At 50.9% G+C, this 20,523-nt stretch overlaps 1 protein-coding gene across 1 annotated transcript; it reads left to right on the top strand.

Annotated features, from left to right (window-relative positions):
• The first annotated feature begins 17,693 nt into the window (after nt 1-17,693).
• Nucleotides 17,694-20,313, top strand: MAP1LC3C (microtubule associated protein 1 light chain 3 gamma). Its single transcript, XM_037057594.1, has 4 exons — nt 17,694-17,787; nt 17,892-17,947; nt 18,101-18,207; nt 19,841-20,313. Exons 1-4 carry the CDS (start codon nt 17,730-17,732, stop codon nt 20,250-20,252), a joined length of 633 nt encoding a protein of 210 aa, XP_036913489.1. The 5' UTR covers nt 17,694-17,729; the 3' UTR covers nt 20,253-20,313.
• Nucleotides 20,314-20,523: the final 210 nt, after the last annotated feature.

Consider the following 20,523-nt stretch of genomic DNA (forward strand, 5'->3'; position numbering starts at 1 on the left):
CTGGGACCACCTAAGTCGGGAGGAGCAGGAGCCTGAAGCCAGAGGCGGCCAGGAGAGTGAGAGCCCGTGGGAATTCTCAGCGGGGCTGGGGCTGCGCCCGCTGTGCCAAAGTGACCCTGGCGGCCCCTGAGTCAGCCCACCCTCCTCTCTCCAGATGCTTCCTCTGGAAGACTTGTTTTTAAATGCATTTATTAATAATAATTGACATGCAATATTATACTAGTTTCAGGTGTACAACCTCGTGTCTGGATGTGTATGTACCTTACAAAGTGGTCACCCCGATAACTCTAGTTCCCATCTGGCACCACATGTAGTTATTACGATCATGCTGACAGTATCCCCCGGGATGCAATGTATGTCCCCGTGATCATCCTTGTGACTGCCAATTTGGGCTTCTTAATCGCTCATCTTTTCTGCCCATCCCTCCATCCCCCTCCCATCTGGCAACCCTCCGTTTGTTCTCTGCATCCGTGACTTTGTCTCTGATTTGCCCGTTTGTTAATTATACTGTATATGTCTTTCTCTTTCTGACTCGCTTCACTTGGCATAAAGGAAGACTCTGAAATGCAAGGAACAACATCGAGAAAATATCATCAGAGCCAAGAGAGAGAGAGAGAGAGAAAAAAAATGTGGACCCAAACCAAGATTTAGCTCAAAGCAGCTACATGGGGTTAGGAGCAGTAGTTTGTCCTCAAGAGATTGTTTTAGTCCCCAGTGACTCATCAAACCTTCCCCACTCTCCTGAAACCCTAATGCCACCTCTTCATCTCACCACGAATGGCCGAGGCCAGCCCCCCGGCCCGGCTCTGTGCTCCAGACTCTGTCTGCTCCTGCCTCCAGGTGAGCCTTATGTAGCACCCCCCCCACACACACAGGCTCATCCCACTTCCCACTGAGCATCGACAAAGCTTGGATGTCTCGCCTTCCCTTCCAACCTCCCAAAGTGAGTCCCCTCCCGTCGGAACCTCTTCCCCCAGGCTCCCTCCCCACTGCCACTCTGTCGTGGAGGCTGCAAATTCCCAGTTCTCCCCCAGCTCCTTAGCCCTTCTCTTCCCTCCCCCAAGCTTGTAGCCAACCACTGAGTCTCACTGATTTAACCTCCTCTGTATCTCTCCCATCTGCTCACGTCTCTTCTTCCCTCCATCCACAGCCATGGTTCATGCCTCACCAAGGTCATTGCCAAAACTTAACTGTCCCCCTGCCCCTAGTCTTGTCCCTCGAGATGAGGGATTAATCCTTCATACTGCAGCCAGAAAGATCTTTCTGAAACAAAACTGCTACTTCTCTGCTTAAGCCTTCGTGGCTCCCCAAGCCGCCCTAGAGATAAGTTTTAGACGTGACACGTGGCTCTGAAGGCCATTCCAGATCTGGCCTGTGCACCTGCTCCCGTCTCTTTTCTCCCACCCCAGGCTCGTCCCATAGAATGTGTCTTATTTCTCCTCGGATCTCCATTTCTAGGTTCGAGGCCTGCCACCGAGTGGGTGTGAAGTGCGCATAAATGATGAATGCCGCCATGAACATGGGTATCCATTAGAGAGAATATTTGTTATTTCCTATATGTGTGTGTGTGTGTGTGTGTACACACCCAACCAGAACTTACTCGAAGTAGATGGTTATCATTTTAAATTTTTTTAGAAATTCCATACTGTTTTCTATAATACGGAGTGAGCAAAAGTAGATTTACAGTTGTTCATATGGTAAGCAACACAATAATTAATAAACAATACAACAGGAATAAACCGTGTTTTCTGTGTGCTGTTTCGAGCCTTCCTGACATCTTGCGCCCATGGGTCTCACACCAGGTGGGAAAGAGAGGACAGGCAGCCAGCCTAAAATTAACACAACGGCGACGAAAACATGGCTTGGACTGTTTGGGGTCCTCTGTGCTTCCATCTGGATTTAGGATTTATTTTTTCTGTTTCTGTAAAGAATGCCAATGGAGTTTTGATGGATATTGCATTGATTTTACTGATCATTTGGGCAGTGTGGACATTTTAACAACATTGATTATTCTAATTCACAAACACACCATGCCTTTTTATTCACCTCTGTCTTGTTTAATTTCCCTCCTAATGTTTTTTAATTTTCAGCATACAAGGGTCTGTCAATAGCTGAGTGAGTAAAGAAACTGCAATATATAGATACATATATATAATGGATATGACCCGGTCTTGAGAATCCGGGAATCCTATCACTGAGACAATGTGGAGGAGCCCAGAGGGTGTCATAGTGAAATGAGCCAGCAATGGAAAGACAAATCCTGCACGAACTGCCTTATATGTAGAATCTGAAAAAGCTGAGCTCACAAAAGCAGAAGGTAGAGGGGGGCTCCGGGTATTTTAGGGGGAGAACTGGGGAGACGTTGGTCAGAGGGGCAAAGTCTAGCCATGCCGGGTGAGATACTTCTGGAGGTCACGGTAACTCCAGTTAATGACACTGCAGGGTATAGCTATTTGCTAAGAGTTGAGTGTTCTCAAACACAGAAAATAACAGAAACTACGTGAGGTGATACATACGCCCGTTAGCTTGATTGTGGTAATCATTTCACAATGTATGTGAATATCAAAAATCGCATTGCCGACCCCAGCCCGTGTGGCTCAGTTGGTTGGAGCGTCATCCCAGACACCGAAAAGCTGCAGGTTCCATTCCCAGTCAGGGCACACGCCTAGGTTGTAGGTTCGATCCTTGTATGGAAGACAACCAATCAATGTTTTCCTCTCTTTTTTTTTTAAGATTTTATTTATTTATTTTTAGAGGGGAAGGGAAGGAGAGAAGGAGAGATATATCAATGTACGGTTGCCTCTCATGAGTCCCCTGCTGGGAACTGGCCTGCCTCCCAGGCATGTGTCGGGACTGGGAATCGAACCGTGATAGTGTAGTTTGCAGGCCCGCACGCAATTCACTGAAGCTACACCAGCCAGGGCAATGTTTTCCTCTCTTTCTCTCTCTCTCCCTCTCCCCCCCTTCTTCTCTATCTAAAATCAATAAACATATTTTTCAAAATCACATTGTACACCTTGAATAAATATGATTTTAATTTATCAGTTAATTCCTCATTAAAGCTGGGGAAACTGCTAATATTTGTTATTTCTGAATATTAGATTTAGAGTTAATTTCTAAAGTTTTTATGTGAAATATACATTGCTTTTGTAAAGAAAAGTCGCTGAAGTTATTTTTAAATCTTTGCCACATGAATTGAGGGAATTATTTCACACCCACTAAGCAGTAAGTGACATTGGCCTGGTCTTGTCCGTTGGTGCCCTCAGCGACAGCCTGCAAGCCCTCGCACCATCGAAGGATGTAAACAGCCGATGAAACAGTGGGTGAGTAACTTCCCTTCACGGCCAAAGGATGAGCAGGGTGGGCTTTGCTGCATCAGTTTCCTGTAGAAAATGCCCTGCAACCTGGGGACATCTGGGCCGGGGAGAAAGGGTCTGCGCCCGTGCTTTGGACTAAAAGCCCGCTCCCTAGTAGCCCTGCTCAGCTCCCAGGGGGAAAAGTGCTTTCTTTGGCCCGAAATGAAAGGCAGCCTGCGCATCTCTTGCTAATGGACCCTGAGAGCCCCGGCTTAGCTGGTTGGCTGCGTCTGCGTCATTAACCCTCAGAAATGGACACAGCCGGTGACTGAAGCTCCTTATTAACTGAGCGCATGTGGGTGTTCTGAGGCCAGACGGGAGACTCAGTGCTCCTCTCGGGGTGTCAGTCCCTCCCAGGGCCCTGTGACGGCCATCACTCCTCCCTCAGGGTCCCAGGACACTGCACAAGGAGCCGGTCACACTTAACGCTTGCTTCCTGGGTGCTCCCAACTACCGTTCTGGAGACTTCTTCAATGCAACGAACACTTCTGGAGCCTGAGAACAAACGGACGAGTAACAGACGACCCAGAGGCAGGACATTACATTGCCTGGTACGGTGTTATGCAGTTTACATATTAATATCTCATTCAGTCCTCTTCATAACTAGGATGTGTTTCTTTCTTTCTTTCCTTTTTTTCACATCATGGATGAGAAAACAGAGGCTGACAGAGATTAAATTACTGCTCAGGGTCATGTAGATAAGACTGAGGAGCCATTTTCACAGACAGGCCCTCTGACCTGTGGGGGACCCTGAAGGACAGTGATTCACCCAGCAAAGAATCAGGAAGGCAAGACGCCCAAGAACTCAAGGAGTTTTAGGAGCCCATGAAGGGAGAAACAGGGGCAGGGGCGTCAAACGGTATGAACTGGATTAACTTTCTAAAGAAACGCTGGCACAATCACCGCGTGTCCTGACCCCCGCTCCCCACCCCAGCCAGCCAGTCACGTGACTGGCATTTATCTGAACAGAGTGCTAGAAGGTGGAGATACAATGCTGAGCAAAAATAGAATCTGCAGCCTCCTGAACCCATAGGTGGGGCAGGCAGAGTGCCGTTACTCAAAAAAAACAACAAAAAACGTATGAAAAATTGACCACAAGTGTTGTTAACGGCTTAAAACGAAGGGTGTGACTTGGTTGGCTGTGGAAGACAGAGTAATGACCTCCAAAGACTTCACATCCCAACCCCTGACCCTGGGCATGTGTTATGTGGTCAGGGAACTGAGGGTTTAGCCGGACTTAAGGACACTGATTGGTCAGCCCTAAAACAAGGCGATGGTCCTGGGTTATCTGGGTGGGCCCCTTGTCTCCGAAAGGGCCTTAAAGGCGGGGGGGGGGGGGGGGGGGGGGGGGGGGGGNCGGGGGGGGGGCGGGGGGGGTGAGAATGAGCCAGGCAGAGGTGGCAGGTCTGAGTGAAGGGATGGCCCCTTGAAGACAGAAGGGGACACAAGCCAAGAAATGCAGAGGCCTCTTGAAGCAGGAAGAGTTAAGAAAATGGATTCTCTCCTGGAGCCCTAAAAGGAATGAGCCAAGGTCCCGAGTGTAGCCCTGTGGAGACTCATCTCTGACCTTGACCTCCAGAGCTGTAAGAGAATGAATGTGTGGCTTTCAGCCACTTATGCCGGGTAACTTGTTACAGCAGCCACAGGAAACTGATGCAGTGGGAAGTCCTGACTGTCTTCCGTCAGGTGGTGGTGCCTCCTGAACCGAGATCTGAAGGAATCTTTGAGACCACCTGGGTGAACAGGTAGAGGGGAAAAGTCCACTCAGGACCGGTGGTGAGATCAGAGCAGCAAGGGGAGGCGAGTGCGGGGGGCCGGGAGGGCAAGAGCGGCGGGTGCCCCAGCACCCAGGGACAGCAGGGCGGGGTTCGGCTTGTTGGCCCCTCTAAAGCAACGGGGATCCACTGAAGTGCTTAAGTCCCAAGTGGGCACCATCCGACTTACTTACTGCATCCTTCCTTCATCTCAAATTAGTCCCCTACCTTCCTCCACCTCCATTACCTGACCTAGTGCTTAGAAGTGCAGGTTGGTATGAACCAGGCACAGAAGCGCCGGCAGGTAGTCTGGGAAGATGTTAGACGGCACATCGGAGAGCCCGGGCTTAGCGGGTTGGATAGCAGCCGCAGCGCGGGCCTTAGGGAGTGGACTCAGCGGGGACACTCGAGCTCCTTATGGGCTGAGAGCGAATGGGGGTTCGCGGCTGGTGCACCACGCAGACTTATCACCAGGCTAAATTCCAAAGTCGACTACAAATCGTTTGTGCAACACCCCCAGACACCCTCTCCTCCCTTGTAAGTGAGAAATTCAAAGCTGAAACTTATAGCAAGAAAAGCCCGGCCCATAGTTTGTTTTTTTTTTTTAAACAGTTGAGATTACAGGCTACCGTAGCATGAGATTCTATCTACAATCTCAGTGAAATTTGGAATAACAGGTTAGGAATTTTCTGTTGACTGTTAAGCGTCGTGTGACACCTAGTGGCCAAAGTTACCAATTTCCGTTTCTTCCTTCCTGGCGCGATTTAGAGGCACTAGAGATAAAATGCGCACTGAAGCCAATACACATTGAGCAACTACTGCGAGTAAAATGCGAAACTAAGGAAAGAAGGAGGATTCAAAGATGAAAATGGGCTACCTCTCCTCTCCTTGGAGTTTGCAGACTCAGTTAAAATGCGGGGAGAAAAGACAAGTACCTAGATCTGTAAATACGGGATGGCTAGCGCTGCGTGGCTATCCCACCTTTAAGCGGGTGGTTGCCAGTCAGATGGAAACGAGCAAGACCTGGGCTGGAGACGGGCGGGGGAGGTATTGTTCGGACCATCAGGGAGCAGGTGATTGCTGAGACTGGAGTGTGGGTGATTGGCAGAAATGCTGCACTGTGATGGGTACAAAGTAGTTGTTCAGTAAACATTTACTACTGTAAGGCTAGTTAATCAAAAGGGCCAAATGCAAAAAAAGCGGGGCGAGGGGGGGAGGGAGAGGGAGGCCAAACACTGTTCCAGCAAGAGGAAGACGAGGACAGTCCCAGCTACTACTGAACACAAATTCGTGGGTTTGATTAAATCATTAAGTGTTCAATCACACATATGAATGCACATTTTGTGATGGCTGAAATGGAAGCTTTGGGTGTTTCTAGCAGGACTGTAAATTGGGCACCTCTGGGGAGATGACTCAGATGCTCTGCAGAGAGCAACTGCAATAATGTGTGTGAAAGAGATTTTAACCCATAAAATACTACACTCCCAACATGTCTTCCTTAAGTGAGAAGCCAGGAGGTCAGCCGTACAAAGGAAATGTTCGACTCCTCAGATCATAGCCGCAGTGCCGAAGGAACGTCAAGGTCATTTTACCAACTGGATCAATTTACCGAAAACATCTGTGACTGTGGTTGGTTTTGGTTATGGCCAGCAATAGGTATTTCTTCCTGAGTTTTTATTACATTTTGTAAATTTAGTATTGCAGATGGGACCTGTTTATTTTGTCATGAATTCTTCTTCAAGTTCATGTCTGATTTGCCAATATTTGGGCAGGTGTCAGGCTTTAGTCATTTCATTTGGGGTTCTTCTTACAATTTTACCTTTATACTTACTCTTTTTCAAATTTGGGTTACCACTCATTAAGTTTGCTATAATTACTCCCATTCTGCTTCTTTGAATACTTTTAAATTTTTAATTTATTAATTTTAGAAAGGGAAAGGAAGGGAGGGAAAGCAACATCATTTTGTTGGTCCACTTATTTATGCATTTATTGGTTGCTTCCTATATGTGCCCTGGGACTGGGGATCAAACCTGCAACCTTGGTGTAATGGGATGATGCTCTGACCAGCTGCTACTTGGCCAAGGCCGAATGCTTTTTTAACGATATATTTTAAAATTAGATTTATGAGGGTAATACTGGTTGATAAAATTATATAGGTCTCACGTGTACGGTGCTATAATACATCATCTGTATATTATGCAGGATGGGGCAAAGGAAGGTTTACGGTTGTGAGTACATGAAACACAGAGTTTAATTCTGTATTATTGTGTATTAATTATTGTATTGTTTTTCCACAGGACAACTGGAAACCTCCCTTTGCCCCACCCTGTATTGTGTTCTCATCATTCAAAGTCATTCTTTGAATACTTTTCCCAATTCATTAAAAAAATCTTTGTACAAACTGACCAGGCTGGAATATTCCACAGACTTCTTGTTCCAAATCAGATTTGAGCATCTTGTAAATAGTGAGTTTTGGTAATTTCTGATTTTTCCAATGATTTTAAATTTAACTTTAACTTAATTGAAATTTAAATTCAATTTTAGTTTTATTTTTATTAAGAGTGGAAAGTTGACTCTTTTTTTTTCATGTTTATTGTTGGCATTGTTGCAGATGTCCCCATTTCTCCCCACTTTATCCCCCTTTCAGCCCTCGCTCCCCCTCTGGCTGCCACCACAGTATTGTCTGTGCCCGTGGGATATATATATATATATATATATATATATATATATATATTCTTTGGCTAATTCCTTCACTTTCTTTATTTTTTTTAAAGATTTTATTTATTTAACCCTAGAGGAGAAGGGAAGGAGAGAGGGAGAGAAATATCAATGTGTGATTGCCTCCCGTGCATCCCCCTCCAGGAAGTGGCCCGAAATCCAGGCATGTGCCCTGACCGGGAATTGAACTGCGATCCCTTGGCTCGCAGGCCCGCGCTCAATCCACTGAGCCACACCAGCCAGGGCCACTTTCTTTAAATTTCAATATTAAATTCTGATTTTTTAGGATGCTTTTGAATGAAAATATACAGTTTAATTCATTTAAATTAAATCTACTTAAAATGATTAAAATACACTTTAATAGTTTACTTGGATAATACATTTTAAACTTTTGTTTGGATATATTATTAATTCAAAAAGTGCTTTATTTTAAAGTTGGTCCTTCTGTAAATTGAAAGAGAGTGAGTCTAACATTCCATTTGAGAAAATGGCAAAATAATGTAAAAAATGTTTATGTTCTGAGAAAAAATAGAAATAACATTTTAAAAATTTCAAATGAAGTGAGAAATGTCCGAAACTAAAGTTATGACATGGACTGCCAGATTTTAGGTTGGAAAATGTCCTGGGAATGTTTAAGTTCATACTGGTTTTTGCTTAGAATTTTTACCATTTTTTCCCCACAGTTTTTAAGTGTATTAACTGGTTTCCTTATTATTCAGAATTTCATTTTTAGAAACCAAAAGTGGAAGATTCGTGCCACTGATGTTAAAACCATGGTTTTAAAACTGTTAAAAACCAGTCAGGAAATTTGGTCAATGTTTTCGTGGTTTGTCATTTACTGAGTTTGGTTGAAGGGACACCAAGCTGATTCAAGGTAAGTGGATGCGGTTAACACGACAAACAGCAGAGGGCGACAAAGAACCAACAGCCTCTGCGAGGCCCATTTTACTGGGTGTGCGCGTGTGCGAAAGCAGTTGCACGCCCACTTCTGTGCCGTATTTTTTGTGTGTAGGTGAATGTCCCGTGTAATTTCAATACAGTCCAAATTTCTAATCTAAGATACCACTTCAGAGTGAATTGTCTTAGTAATTTCACCTGCTAAAACCACATATAAACCAAACCTAAGGCTTTAAGAAGGTAAATGAAGGAAAGGTGGGCTGGCAGCCCTTGGGTAGACAGTTCTGGGTTCGCCCTGCTCCACGACCCGCGTCCTTCTTGGTTGTCCCCGCCTGCCGGGGGAGCAGGCAAGAACCCGTGGCAGCTGCGCTCTGGCTTCAGCGACGTCCCAGAGACTCGGACACAAGTAGGCCAGCTGGGGCACCTTGGACACGCACGAAGAAGAAGAGGTCCGCCCGGGCCTTCCCAACGCGGGCAGCTGGATCAGGTGCGTTTGTGTGTCCAACGTGTCGGCTGAGAATAAGCCAAATCCACTGACACTCACTGAGCCCATGACTGCTGTTCCCTCTGCCTCAAATCCGTACCCGGCCCCCCCACCCCCCGCCCCTGCCCCTGCCTTGCTCTGCCTGGTTGGTGCCTACTTGCTCTCCAAACAGAATCACTTCCCCAGGAAATCTCCCCCAACCGGCCCTGCAGGCACTAAGTGAGACCCACCCAGCCCCATGGCCTCCCTCCATCCCGCTGCGTAAGAGACCCTGTTGGTTTTTATTTTCTCTGACATCCCAGGACCTTCTGGGGAGGGGGAGGGGGCCTATCACGTGGTAGATATCCAATAAATATTTTTTGAGTTATGGAGTGAATATATTGTTGTGAAACCACAATAACTATCACCGTGTTGAAAGATAAAACACTGAAGTTCAATGACAAGTAACCTCCCCGAATCCGGGAGCCAGGACGCAGCTGAGTCAGGTTACACTGTGTGAGTGAGGAGTCAGGCCAGGCAAATTGCCAGGACTTCTCAGCTGCAGAACTTCGGGGGGGGGGGGGAGTCCCCACGCCCTCCAACCTCTGCGGATGCTCAAAGTGGGGCTTTCTAGAAGACCCCAGGACCCACGCCCAGCGTCCTTCATGCCAGGCAGGCCCTGAGCGCAACAGAGGCGGAAAACAGGAATGACGCTGGCTCTCATCAAAATAAGCTCCTCTTTGACAGCATCCACAGAGGCCTGCAGTCTCTGCCCAGGCAGCTCCCAGCCTCCTNGGACACAAGCAGGCCAGCTGGGACACCTTGGACACACACGAAGAAGAAGAGGTCCGCCCGGGCCTTCCCAACGCGGGCAGCTGGATCAGGTGCGTTTGTGTGTCCGACGTGTCGGCTGAGAATAAGCCAAATGCACTGACACTCACTGAGCCCATGACTGCTGTTCCCTCTGCCTCAAATCCGTGCCCGGCCCCCCCACCCCCCCCACCCCCCGCCCCTGCCCCTGCCCCTGCCTTGCTCTGCCTGGTTGGTGCCTACTCGCTCTCCAAACAGAATCACTTCCCCAGGAAATCTCCCCCGACCGGCCCTGCAGGCACTAAGTGAGACCCACCCAGCCCCAAGGCCTCCCTCCATCCCGCTGCGTAAGAGACCCTGTTGGTTTTTATTTTCTCTGACATCCCAGGACCTTCTGGGGAGGGGGAGGGTGCCTATCACGTGGTAGATATCCAATAAATATTTTTTGAGTTATGGAGTGAATATATTGTTGTGAAACCACAATAACTATCACCATGTTGAAAGATAAAACACTGAAGTTCAATGACAAGTAACCTCCCCGAATCCGGGAGCCAGGACGCAGCTGAGTCAGGTTACCCTGTGTGAGTGAGGAGTCAGGCCAGGCAAATTGCCAGGACTTCTCAGCTGCAGAACTTCGGGGGGGGGGGGAGTCCCCACGCCCTCCAACCTCTGCGGATGCTCAAAGTGGGGCTTTCTAGAAGACCCCAGGACCCACGCCCAGCGTCCTTCACGCCAGGCAGGCCCTGAGCGCAACAGAGGCGGAAAACAGGAATGACGCTGGCTCTCATCAAAATAAGCTCCTCTATGGCGGCATCCACGGAGGCCTGCAGTCTCTGCCCAGGCAGCTCCCAGCCTCCTCCCTCTTACACTGAAGACTTCCCCCTCCTTCTGCTCTCCTGGGTCTAGGGGGTGAGTCAACCCTGGAAGGGCCCCCGGTGCCCATTCTCATCCCCGGTGGGGCAGGAGGTGGGCGGGGAACACAAACACCTCCAAGGCGGCGTCAGGAAGGTGGGAGAGCCGGGCTTGCTGGCGAGGCGCTGGGCCTGGGTGCGGGGCCAAAGGCGCGTTTCTGTCTGTACCAAAGGACGTGAAGCATCCTGTTCCGCCGCAGTCTGAGCTGTTGGGCCTTCACTGGCAGTGGCTGTGCAGGTGTGAACAGCGGGTGGGAGCTGGAGTGTCTCTGTCTGGGGAGATCACTCACTAACGTGTGGTCTCTTTTAATCAGAACTTGCGGATTCCTCACCTTGGGGCCATTGCGGGAAGTGAAATAACTCAGAGGGAGACAGATACTGTGCCTTATGATCGCACTCACAGGGGACATTTCAACAAACCGCTAACAGTAAAACCCCCAAACTGAGGGATACAAAGAACAACAGAATGGTGTTTACCAGGGATGGGGAGTGAGGGGGGAGGGGCAAGTGAAATGGGCGAAGCGAGGGCAAAAGGTACAAACTTCCAGCTACGAAATGGACTGACCCTGGGGACGTCATGTGCAGCGTGGTGGCAATAGTTGATAATCCTGTGCTCTGTCGTTCCAATGTGCTGAGAGAGCCCTGGCCGGGTAGCTCAGCTGCTTGGATCATCTCCCTGGACACCAAAAGGTTGCGGGTCAGGGTGTGTACAGGGGGCAGTCGGTCAGTGTGCCTCTCTCACATCAGTGTTTCTCTCTCTCCCTCCCTTCCTCTCTCTCTCTAACAGATCAATAAAAACATCCTTGGGTGAGGATTGTATTGTCTAAGTTGCTAAGAGATGCAGATCTCGAAAGTCCTCATCGTAAGAAAAACCTTGCAAAACTTTATGAGGTGACGGATGTTCACTGGAACTATCTAGGGGATCATTTTGCAATAGCTACAAATACTGAACAGCTATGCAGACGCCTGAATGTAATATCATGGTTTATGTCCATTGTGTCTCAGTGGAAAACAATAAAAGAATTCGGGGGCCTCTGAAGCAGAAGGAGCAGAGAGAAGTCCTCACCCCGGAGCTGTCAGGGGAATGTTTCAGGAAGTGTTTTCCCCGTGGCAGCCGCAGTCGTTTCGGGCTAACTTAAGAGTCTAGCGTGAAGAGCATTATATCATAATGCATATCCTGGTGGAATATAGTCATAAGCTCTATTCCACCAGCTGCGTGACCCTGACCAAGTTTTTTAAATTTTCTGAACATCAGATGTCATGCTATTTAAAGGATTAAGTCAGAACATAGATTAGCCAGCCCAGTGACTAACATGTATATGTCATGTCAGTTTCCACCCCAGCTCCATGACCTGATCCACATCCAGGGAGGGGGGACAGTGGCGGCAGTGTTGAAGACTGCGGTGGCGGTTGCTGAGTGACAAAACCCAGGGCCGCTGTCCAGGCTGAAGCACGAAGCCCCCAGCTGTGGGGCCGCTAACGGCCCAGGAAAGCAAACGGTGGAAGGAAGGTAATTATAAGGACTCTGCAATTGCCTAGCGATTGCTGAGGTGGGGGGGGGGGGGGGGCCTGTGGTGCTTTCCAGAAAGCACACGAGTGGGTGGCATGGATGAATCACCAATTAGAAGCGAAGTGTGACATCCAAAGAGTCTCCTTGGCAGAGAAACTCACCTCCTGCAGCTGCAGAGCTGAGAAAGCTGAGGATCGGGGCGGAGCCTAAGTACAGGAGTAATAAAGCTTCAGGGAATATCATCTTCTCAACCCAGGCATGTTTGCTGGGCCAAGGCAGATGCCCTGGCAGGGAAACATTGGAACCGCCCCCTGGGCTGGAGCAGTGAATGCATTCGGAAACAGCCAAGGTGGCAGGGATGGGGGCTATGCAGTGGACACTCCAGTTTACCAGGTCCAGACACCACTGCACTGTGGCCAAATTGTCCAGCAAAGAGACCCAGCAAAGCCCCATGTGAAGCGCCCCCTGGCAAGGGGCAGCACGGCCCCACGTCACTGCCGGAAGGAGCTGCGGTTCACCCTGACTACAATCAACACACAGTCCGGAGAAGCATTTGCCTTTTTCCTCTTGCAGGGCCTCGGGCCACACCACCGTGCGGCTGGGCACTGTCCTGTGTTAGCAATTTGCATACCAGTAACTTCGTTAACTTTTTAAATTTTTTTTATTGACTTGAGAGAGAGATTTGTTGTTCGGCTTGTTTATTCATTCCTTGGCTGACTCTCGTATGTGCCCTGACTGGGGATCAAACCTATAGCCTTGGTGTACTGGGACAATGTTCTAACCAGCTGAGCTACCGAGCCAGAGCCTATTGAAAGTGTATAGAACATGAGCTAGATGCCAGGCTCTGTGTAGCTCCTGAGGATGCCGGGTCCTCTGAGGTCTTGTCTTCGGTCATTTAATAGCTAGTACGGGTTTCTCTTCTCCTTGGGACCAGACAGCAGAACTGGCACCATGAAAACCGTCTCATGGGTGAGATGATTCAAGTAGCTTTGTGATTCAGTGGCTAATTTGGGCCTGGGCACCAGAGCCATTCATTGTCTTTGATAGTCTCGCTCAAAAGAAAATGTTTTCGTCCCGTGTTGCTGAAATAAGTCCCGTGGATCGGCAGCATCTTAAAGGGTGCTTGATAGTGTTAAAAAGCAAAAAGTGAAATGGAGGGAAGTACAGTCTAAACAGCAGCTTTCTGCTTTGAGACTGTGACCGTCACCTTCCCAGGGCGAGTGAGCGATGGCTCAAGTGTCCCATGCCTCCCGTCCCCCCCTCTGCCCCTGTGGAGGCGCAGAACCCAGGCCAAGTTTGCTGGAGGAGCCCGGCGACATTCTCCCCTCTGCCACGGACACGCTGACGAAGACGCCCTCCTCCTGGGTCCTCCCACCCCCGGCGGCCTCTTGTTTGAGATGCGCACGTTTCACTCCCGTGTTGTGGTAACTTTCCAACCCGCTTGCTTCCCGCCGGAACCAGAGTCTGTGGCCAGGAAGGATGAACAACCGCAGCCACAGCAGGACAGGACAGAAACGAGATGGGTCCGTCCTCGTCATTCCTTAAGCCCCAACATCCACATTTGCCGAGGGGCGGGCCTATTTTTGCCACATGGGGGAAACTCCATCGGAATGGTTAAAAGCACAGAGAGCAAGGAGAGGACTGGGTGGATGGCCCCAGGGCAATGCCAAGATCAAGGGGCAGGAGAAGCAGCACCAGGGACTCTCAGCTTTGTACAGAGCAAGGGCTTGGGCATCGGTGGCGTCTGGAGGAGGGTGATCCCAGGAGGCACGTCTGAAAGCCCGTGTGCGTACCCCTGTTAGACGCACCAGCATGTGGTCCACGGCGTGCGGCAGGTCAGGAAACAGAAAAGTGTTGTGAAAGTTTTTATTCATATCCTAAATGTGGACATATTATGGATAAACAGCTATGCCATTTATCTCCTTGCAAAACTGGCTCTGCAAGCGAGGGAGAGGCAGCTTGAGAAGGTGGAAGGCGGGGGAGAAGAGCCCCGGGAAAGGCGTGCCCTGGAAACCAAAAGATGAGAGTTTGGGGAAGGAGAGAATGCACCATCCCACATGCTGAGGGATCAAAGATCAAAGAAAGTGGCAACTTTTTTAAAAAAAGGTGCTTGTGTGTCATTGCTGGCCTCCCAGGAGCACGCATCAGTGTTGGGACAGATCCAGACTGCAGGGGTCTGAGGAGTGGACGACAGTGAGCTAAGGTGGAAAGAGTGAGCTGGGCGACGCTCACACAAGGTCCAGGCAGCGTGAGCAGAGGGGGTCGGGCTCCTGGCGCCCCAGGACCCTGGCGGTCGGAGAAAGTGCCTACTGTCACCCCATATGTACTCGCATGTCATCTGGATTCCCCCATGGAAGCCTCACATGGCTCTGCGGGATGAGTGACGGCTTGTTCCTCTTGCTAATGAGTAACACGCGGCTCCACGGAGGGAATTTTTTGAAAAGCAAGCAAGACTGAGAACCCAAGTCTATTTTCAGAGTTGTTCTTTCCATGACAGTCCCACGTCCGGTGGAGTCGAGGGAAGGTTAACCGGTCATTATTTTTAAAGGGCGGGGGCAGGGGGCTCGGTATAAGCATGCTTATGTAGAGAAAGGAATAAAATCTTTCCCACCCCAACAGTGAGTGTCCCCCTCTGGGCCGCTTTGTACATTCCCAGCTCACTCTCTTTTTTAAAAAATTCATTTATTTTTAAAGAGAGACAGAAACATCAATTTGCAGTTCCACTCTATTTATGTGTTCATCCGTTGATTCTTGTATGTGCCCTGACTGGGAATCGAACCTGCAACCTTGGCTTATCTAACCATCTGAGCTACCTGGCCAGGGCCCAGCTCACTCTCTTTAGTACCAGGACTCAAGTGTCCTGTCACCAGCCCCATGCCCACCGAGGGATGAGGGTGGGGTGGGAGTGCGGGGTGGCGGGAACCACATGACCTGGCCCAGCTCGCGTTGCTGGCCCTGCAGGACAGGTAAAGTTCTGAGAAGCACACTATTTCGCACAGCGGATCATGAGCAATGTTGGTTGGTTTGTTTTAATTGAAGTATCAGTGAAGGACTCCAGACGAAGTCTGAGCCCTCCTGCTCCATCCATTTTCCACAGGGCCGTTCTTACCTCCTTCCCCCCAATGCAGGTGGCGCTGACAGTATGTGACTTTGGTCACCTGCTGGCTGACAAGGTTCTGAGGAGAATGATGGGGCCCCAAGCACCCGCAGACACCCTGCTCTTCTCAAAAAAGAAACTGTTCCACAAGAGAAAACTGATCTAGCCCATTCCTCCGCTGAGTGATGACACATTCTGTGCATATGGCTGCATTTCGGTATTTCCCCGTGTCCTTTATTCCATTACGCTCTTCACCCCCATTACGCCCCAGGAGGTGGCCGTGGCCGAGATAACCCCGTGGGCCAGCCGAGAGACCACAACGCGGCACAGTTAGGAAAGCTCTCGGATCCCCAATAACGAATGACCAAACACTGCGAATGACTCCCAACCCATTGCTGTCTCCTTCCATCTTCAAACCTGAATGCACATTAACTCTCCGGGGGCTGTGGGGGCTGTAGGGAGGCGTGGTGGGGGGAGGGGCACACACTGAGCATCAGATTCGGTACCAGGGCAGTGAACTCTGCTTTACACAAATCAGTCAACTTAAGTCACACACACCTACGCTGAATTCAGTCAAACTAACCACTTTAAACTAAATAAAAGTAATCATTTTGCAAAGAGGAAAACCATAGTTAGTGAAGTGAAATACTTTATCCCAGACCAGAAATAACAGTGTTGGTAGGGGAGGGCCAGGCCCCACAGTAGCTCTTCCTGGTCTGGGCGGCGGGACCGCTCCCGGGGATTGGGCAGTCCGGCTGGCCCCCACCTCAGTGCCTTCTGGGTACAGGTGGGTCTGCAGCGTTCTTCCCACCCGCCCCTCCCGCCCCTCCCCCGGCCGGGTAATGGCAGTTTCCATGATGCCGTGGACCTGAAAGCCACTGGACTGCGCAAGTGCACTGCACACCTGCTGCTTGGGGGCCGGGGGGTGGGAGGAAAGGTCAGAAATGAGGCCATCTGTCTCCTCGGTGATGCCCTCCCTTAATCACTTGGCGCCATCCCTGATCACTAACCCTGAGGGCTGCTCCCTTCGATTCGCCCGGCAGACATGGGGGACACGCTGTCACCTTCCTTTACGACCCTCTGTTCATCTGAAGCCACCGTTGCGTGGCCTCACGGGACAGTCCGTGAAGGTCACAAAAACCCGCTCACCCGGAGTCCGAAGGTCTGCCTGGATGCCGTATGCTTCGGAGGCAGACTCTGGACTCCGGGGCCTGGCAGAGCTCTGTCTGCCTCTTACCGGCGCTTTGGTCCCAGGCAAACGGGCCTCCGCTTCCCATCTCACAAACGGGGATCTTGGGGGCAAATGTGCTTCCTCGCCTCCTTTGTTGCCGAGAAGGTAAGGTCCCAGAACATGCCGGCGTGTAGCCCGGCCTTGTGCCTAATCTGGACTTGAATCCCAACCGCCTTTCTTGCTAGCTGTGCGACCTTGGGCAAATCCATGAACGTTTCTTTTTTAAAAAAAATATTTTATTTATTTATTTTTAGAGAGAGGGAAGGGAAGGAGAAAGAGTGGGAGAGAAATATCAATGTATGGTTGCCTGTTGTGGGTCCCCTGCTGGGAATTGGTCTGCAACCCAGGCCTGTGCCCTGACTGGGAATCGAACCAGTGACCCTTTGCTTCACAGGCCCGTGCTCAATCCATTGAGCTACACCAGCCAGGGCCAATCCCTGGACATTTCTGACCCTCCATTTCTGTCTGGGGGGGAAGGGCGAGGACTGCTGTGAGAATTCCTCGTCCTGTCTCGGCCTCAGCTGGATGCATCTGGACCTTCCTTCAAGATGGTTCATTACTGACACACGCAAGTGTCCTTCCCACCCGGCAGCTTCACCTCCCCAGGGCCCTCCACCCAGGCCTGGGCTGTTTGATGACACAGTTGCTGACTTTATGATGAACCCTAATTTCTCCAGCAAAAAAACACACAAAATACATATATACATATATATCTTGCACTGGTCATAAGCAGAGTGACGTTTTCTGACCAATATGCAGGTGGCTATTCCGTTTCCATCTGCACACTTGACCTCCTCTGGCCCAGGGAGGGGGCGTGGGGGAGGGGAGGGGAGGGCCAGAGAGGCCTGATGTCACCCAGCCCTACAAAAGGGCCTCCTTTAGGCTCCTGCAGGCAGATTGGAAACAGATGGAGGAATGAGTTAGGTTCTGGCTGTGGGAATTTTTTTTTTTAAGCCAGGCACAGACACAGCTGTCGAGCAAAATGCAAACTCCACAAAAAAGCCCCAGCCTCCGACCCTTCAAGCAGAGGAAGAGCCTAGGTAACGTTCCCGGGCCAGCGTCTGGGTCAGCAGACGGAGAGGGGGGCAGGACACGGGCTTCTCTCGCTATTGACTTACTCTTTTTATACTTGAAACATTCGCAGCAACCAGACAAGAGGAAGTTGCTGGAATCCGGGCCAAGTTCCCAAACAAGATCCCGGTAAGACGGCACTGTACTTTTTGGAAAGGCTGTGCTGCTCTCCTTCTTGAAAACAAGAACAAGCACAGAAAACCCCGCTCCCTCTCTCTGCTCTGGGTTCCCAGGCCCTCGGGGCTCTGAGTCATGTCCTCAGGGGCTGACAACTTTCCACAGGTGGTCGTGGAGCGCTACTCCAAGGAGAAGTCCCTGCCTGTGCTGGACAAGACCAAGTTCTTGGTCCCTCAGGAGCTGACCATGACCCAGTTCCTCAGCATCATCCGGTAGGTGGCAAGGTGCTTGTGAAGGGTTCCCGGGTGCCTCCTTGGCCTTTGTGTTCCCCTGTTTGCTTTGTGAGTTTGTTTGGTTTTTGAGGATGGGGTGGTCCAGGAGACTAGAGGGAAAAGGGTTCCTTTTGTATTCCGTAGCAGCTGAAAAGATGTTGTGAGAGTTCCTCTATTTGAAACGGGTGGGAGAACCCCTCAGATAACTCATCTAAAGAATGTAGAGCTGCCAATATTTCTAAGAATTTTCTAAAGTTGTCTCGTCTGTGAGCTAGTCCTGAGTGTCTTTCCTGCCTGAGCGTAGGGAACACCCAACCCGCATTTTCCCAGGGAGACACCGCGCCTTTTCAGGGCATGTGCGCCTGGGGGGCGGGGACCTCTTCAAAGGGGTAAAGGCAACCTTCGCTGCTCAGAGAAGAGGGATGAGGACAGTGTCTCCAAAAGACACTCCTTCCTGGGACAAGGCCCAGCAAAGAAAACGTAGCTACCTTCAAAGCCTCAGAGGGTTACATGGTGTCTTCAGACCCACCCATGCCTTCAGTACAAATGACTGTGAGTACCGTGCATGGGACCTGGTGGGTAATTCTTCACAGGCCTACAGTCTGGAGAGGCCGGCCCTTGGAAGCCTGGGTAGCTACTGCAGCTTGTTTTTCAAGAATTCATTGCGAATATATATTTGTTTCTGTTGTCTTTGTTGTAATGAACTGTGTGCAAGCATCCCGACTCCTCTCCTCGGAGCCTGGCAAAGCCCGGAGGAGCTGGAGGTGTGGGTGCTGGGAACGGAGCTTCCTCCGGGATCCAGGGCAGCCCCACCCGTTCCCACTGCAGACCAGCTCTTTCTCGTCCAAATTGGGCCGTGCAGTTTATCAGAGTGAAAACCTTTGGGGTTATGCCGGGAGGGGTGATCTGGTTATAAAATGAACCAGGGCTCCAGCCACCAGTCTCCCGCGGATGCACGGACCACGCTCACCTGCAAATTCAAAGCTCTGAGGCTGGAGTGGGTGGGCTGCACCTGCCTGGCCCAGTAAAGGATATGGATATGAGCTGCAGGCGAGGCCAAGCCTTTGTCTGTGTGTTCCGCCATCAGGCTGTCTGTCTGTCCTCTACTCCGGGATGAACCCCAGCTCAGTTTGACATGTCTCGTTGAACTTTGCTGCTTCCCTGTCTCCTTGATGCCAGGGCGAGGGCGCAGGGGGAGCGGAGGTCCCTTCCAAAGGTCCTTCAAGGCTATTTAACACGAGATGCTGGAAGAGGCCGGGATCCCCTCTGTACCTCTGGGGAGATACCTTCAACCTCAGAGCAAAGAGAGGCTCATTTACTCGCGTTTTTGTGTTGGTGTGTCTCTTGGTTAACACTAGGAAGGCCTCCCCCTACTGGCCCAGCTAGGAGGCCCTGGGGCCGCTTAATCTCCAAGGAAGGCACCCGGAGCAGCTCCGCGGTCTGGAGCGCCACACAGCTGCGGATTCCCGGCCGCTTCCCAGATCTGCGAAACCGAAATCTCTGGGGGGGTGCCCAGGAATCTGCCTTTTCAACAAGCCTCTCCTGGCTGACGCTCAAGTTTGAGGACGACAAGCTGGAGCGAGCTTTGGGTTAACCTCTCCTTCCTGCCCTTCCCCTCCCCCCCCCGTGCCAGGAGCCGCATGGTCCTCGGGGCCACGGAGGCCTTTTACTTGCTGGTGAACGACAAGAGCGCCGTCAGCATGAGCGTGACCATGGCGGAGATCTACAGGGACTACCGGGACGAGGACGGCTTCCTGTACATGACCTACACCTCCCAGGAGATGTTCGGCGGCGCGGAGCCTTTGGTCGCAGGGATGGAGCGGCCCGGGTGGCGGGCCTCCCCCGGTTCTGGCCCTCCAGCCCAGGGGTGGACGCCTGCAGGGCCCACCAGCTCCCTCGCTGTCACAATGGACAGACAGACAGCCGGGCCTCCCCGAGGGAACAGCGCCAACCTGACCGCAGGTGCCCGCAGCCCTGATCCCTTGGATGCGCACGCGGTGTTTTCCCCAGAAAACCGCTGCAGCTCCTGCGAGTCCTGTAGCTAATGAGTCTATTTTGGGTCTAATGAGGTGCACACGGGGTGGGGTTTTGTACGAAGATTGTGTCTGCCGTTGGGGAAGCTGCAGGCCCTGGCTTGGGGCGTCTTCCGTGGGGCCGGAATCCCGTGAGTTTGGTCACAGAGAACGGGGCCTGGGGCGGGGAGTCTGGAACCAGGGAGCCAGCGTGAGCCTGGGGGTGGGGGGTGGCGGTGGGGTCCTTATCTCATTACAGAAATTGTTATATTCTGCAGCACCCACTGGACTTGGCTATTTCCCC

Source organism: Sturnira hondurensis, unplaced genomic scaffold, assembly GCF_014824575.4.
Source record: "Sturnira hondurensis isolate 20B ecotype Veracruz unplaced genomic scaffold, ASM1482457v3 Scaffold0000942, whole genome shotgun sequence".
Taxonomy (NCBI): Eukaryota; Metazoa; Chordata; class Mammalia; order Chiroptera; family Phyllostomidae; genus Sturnira; species Sturnira hondurensis.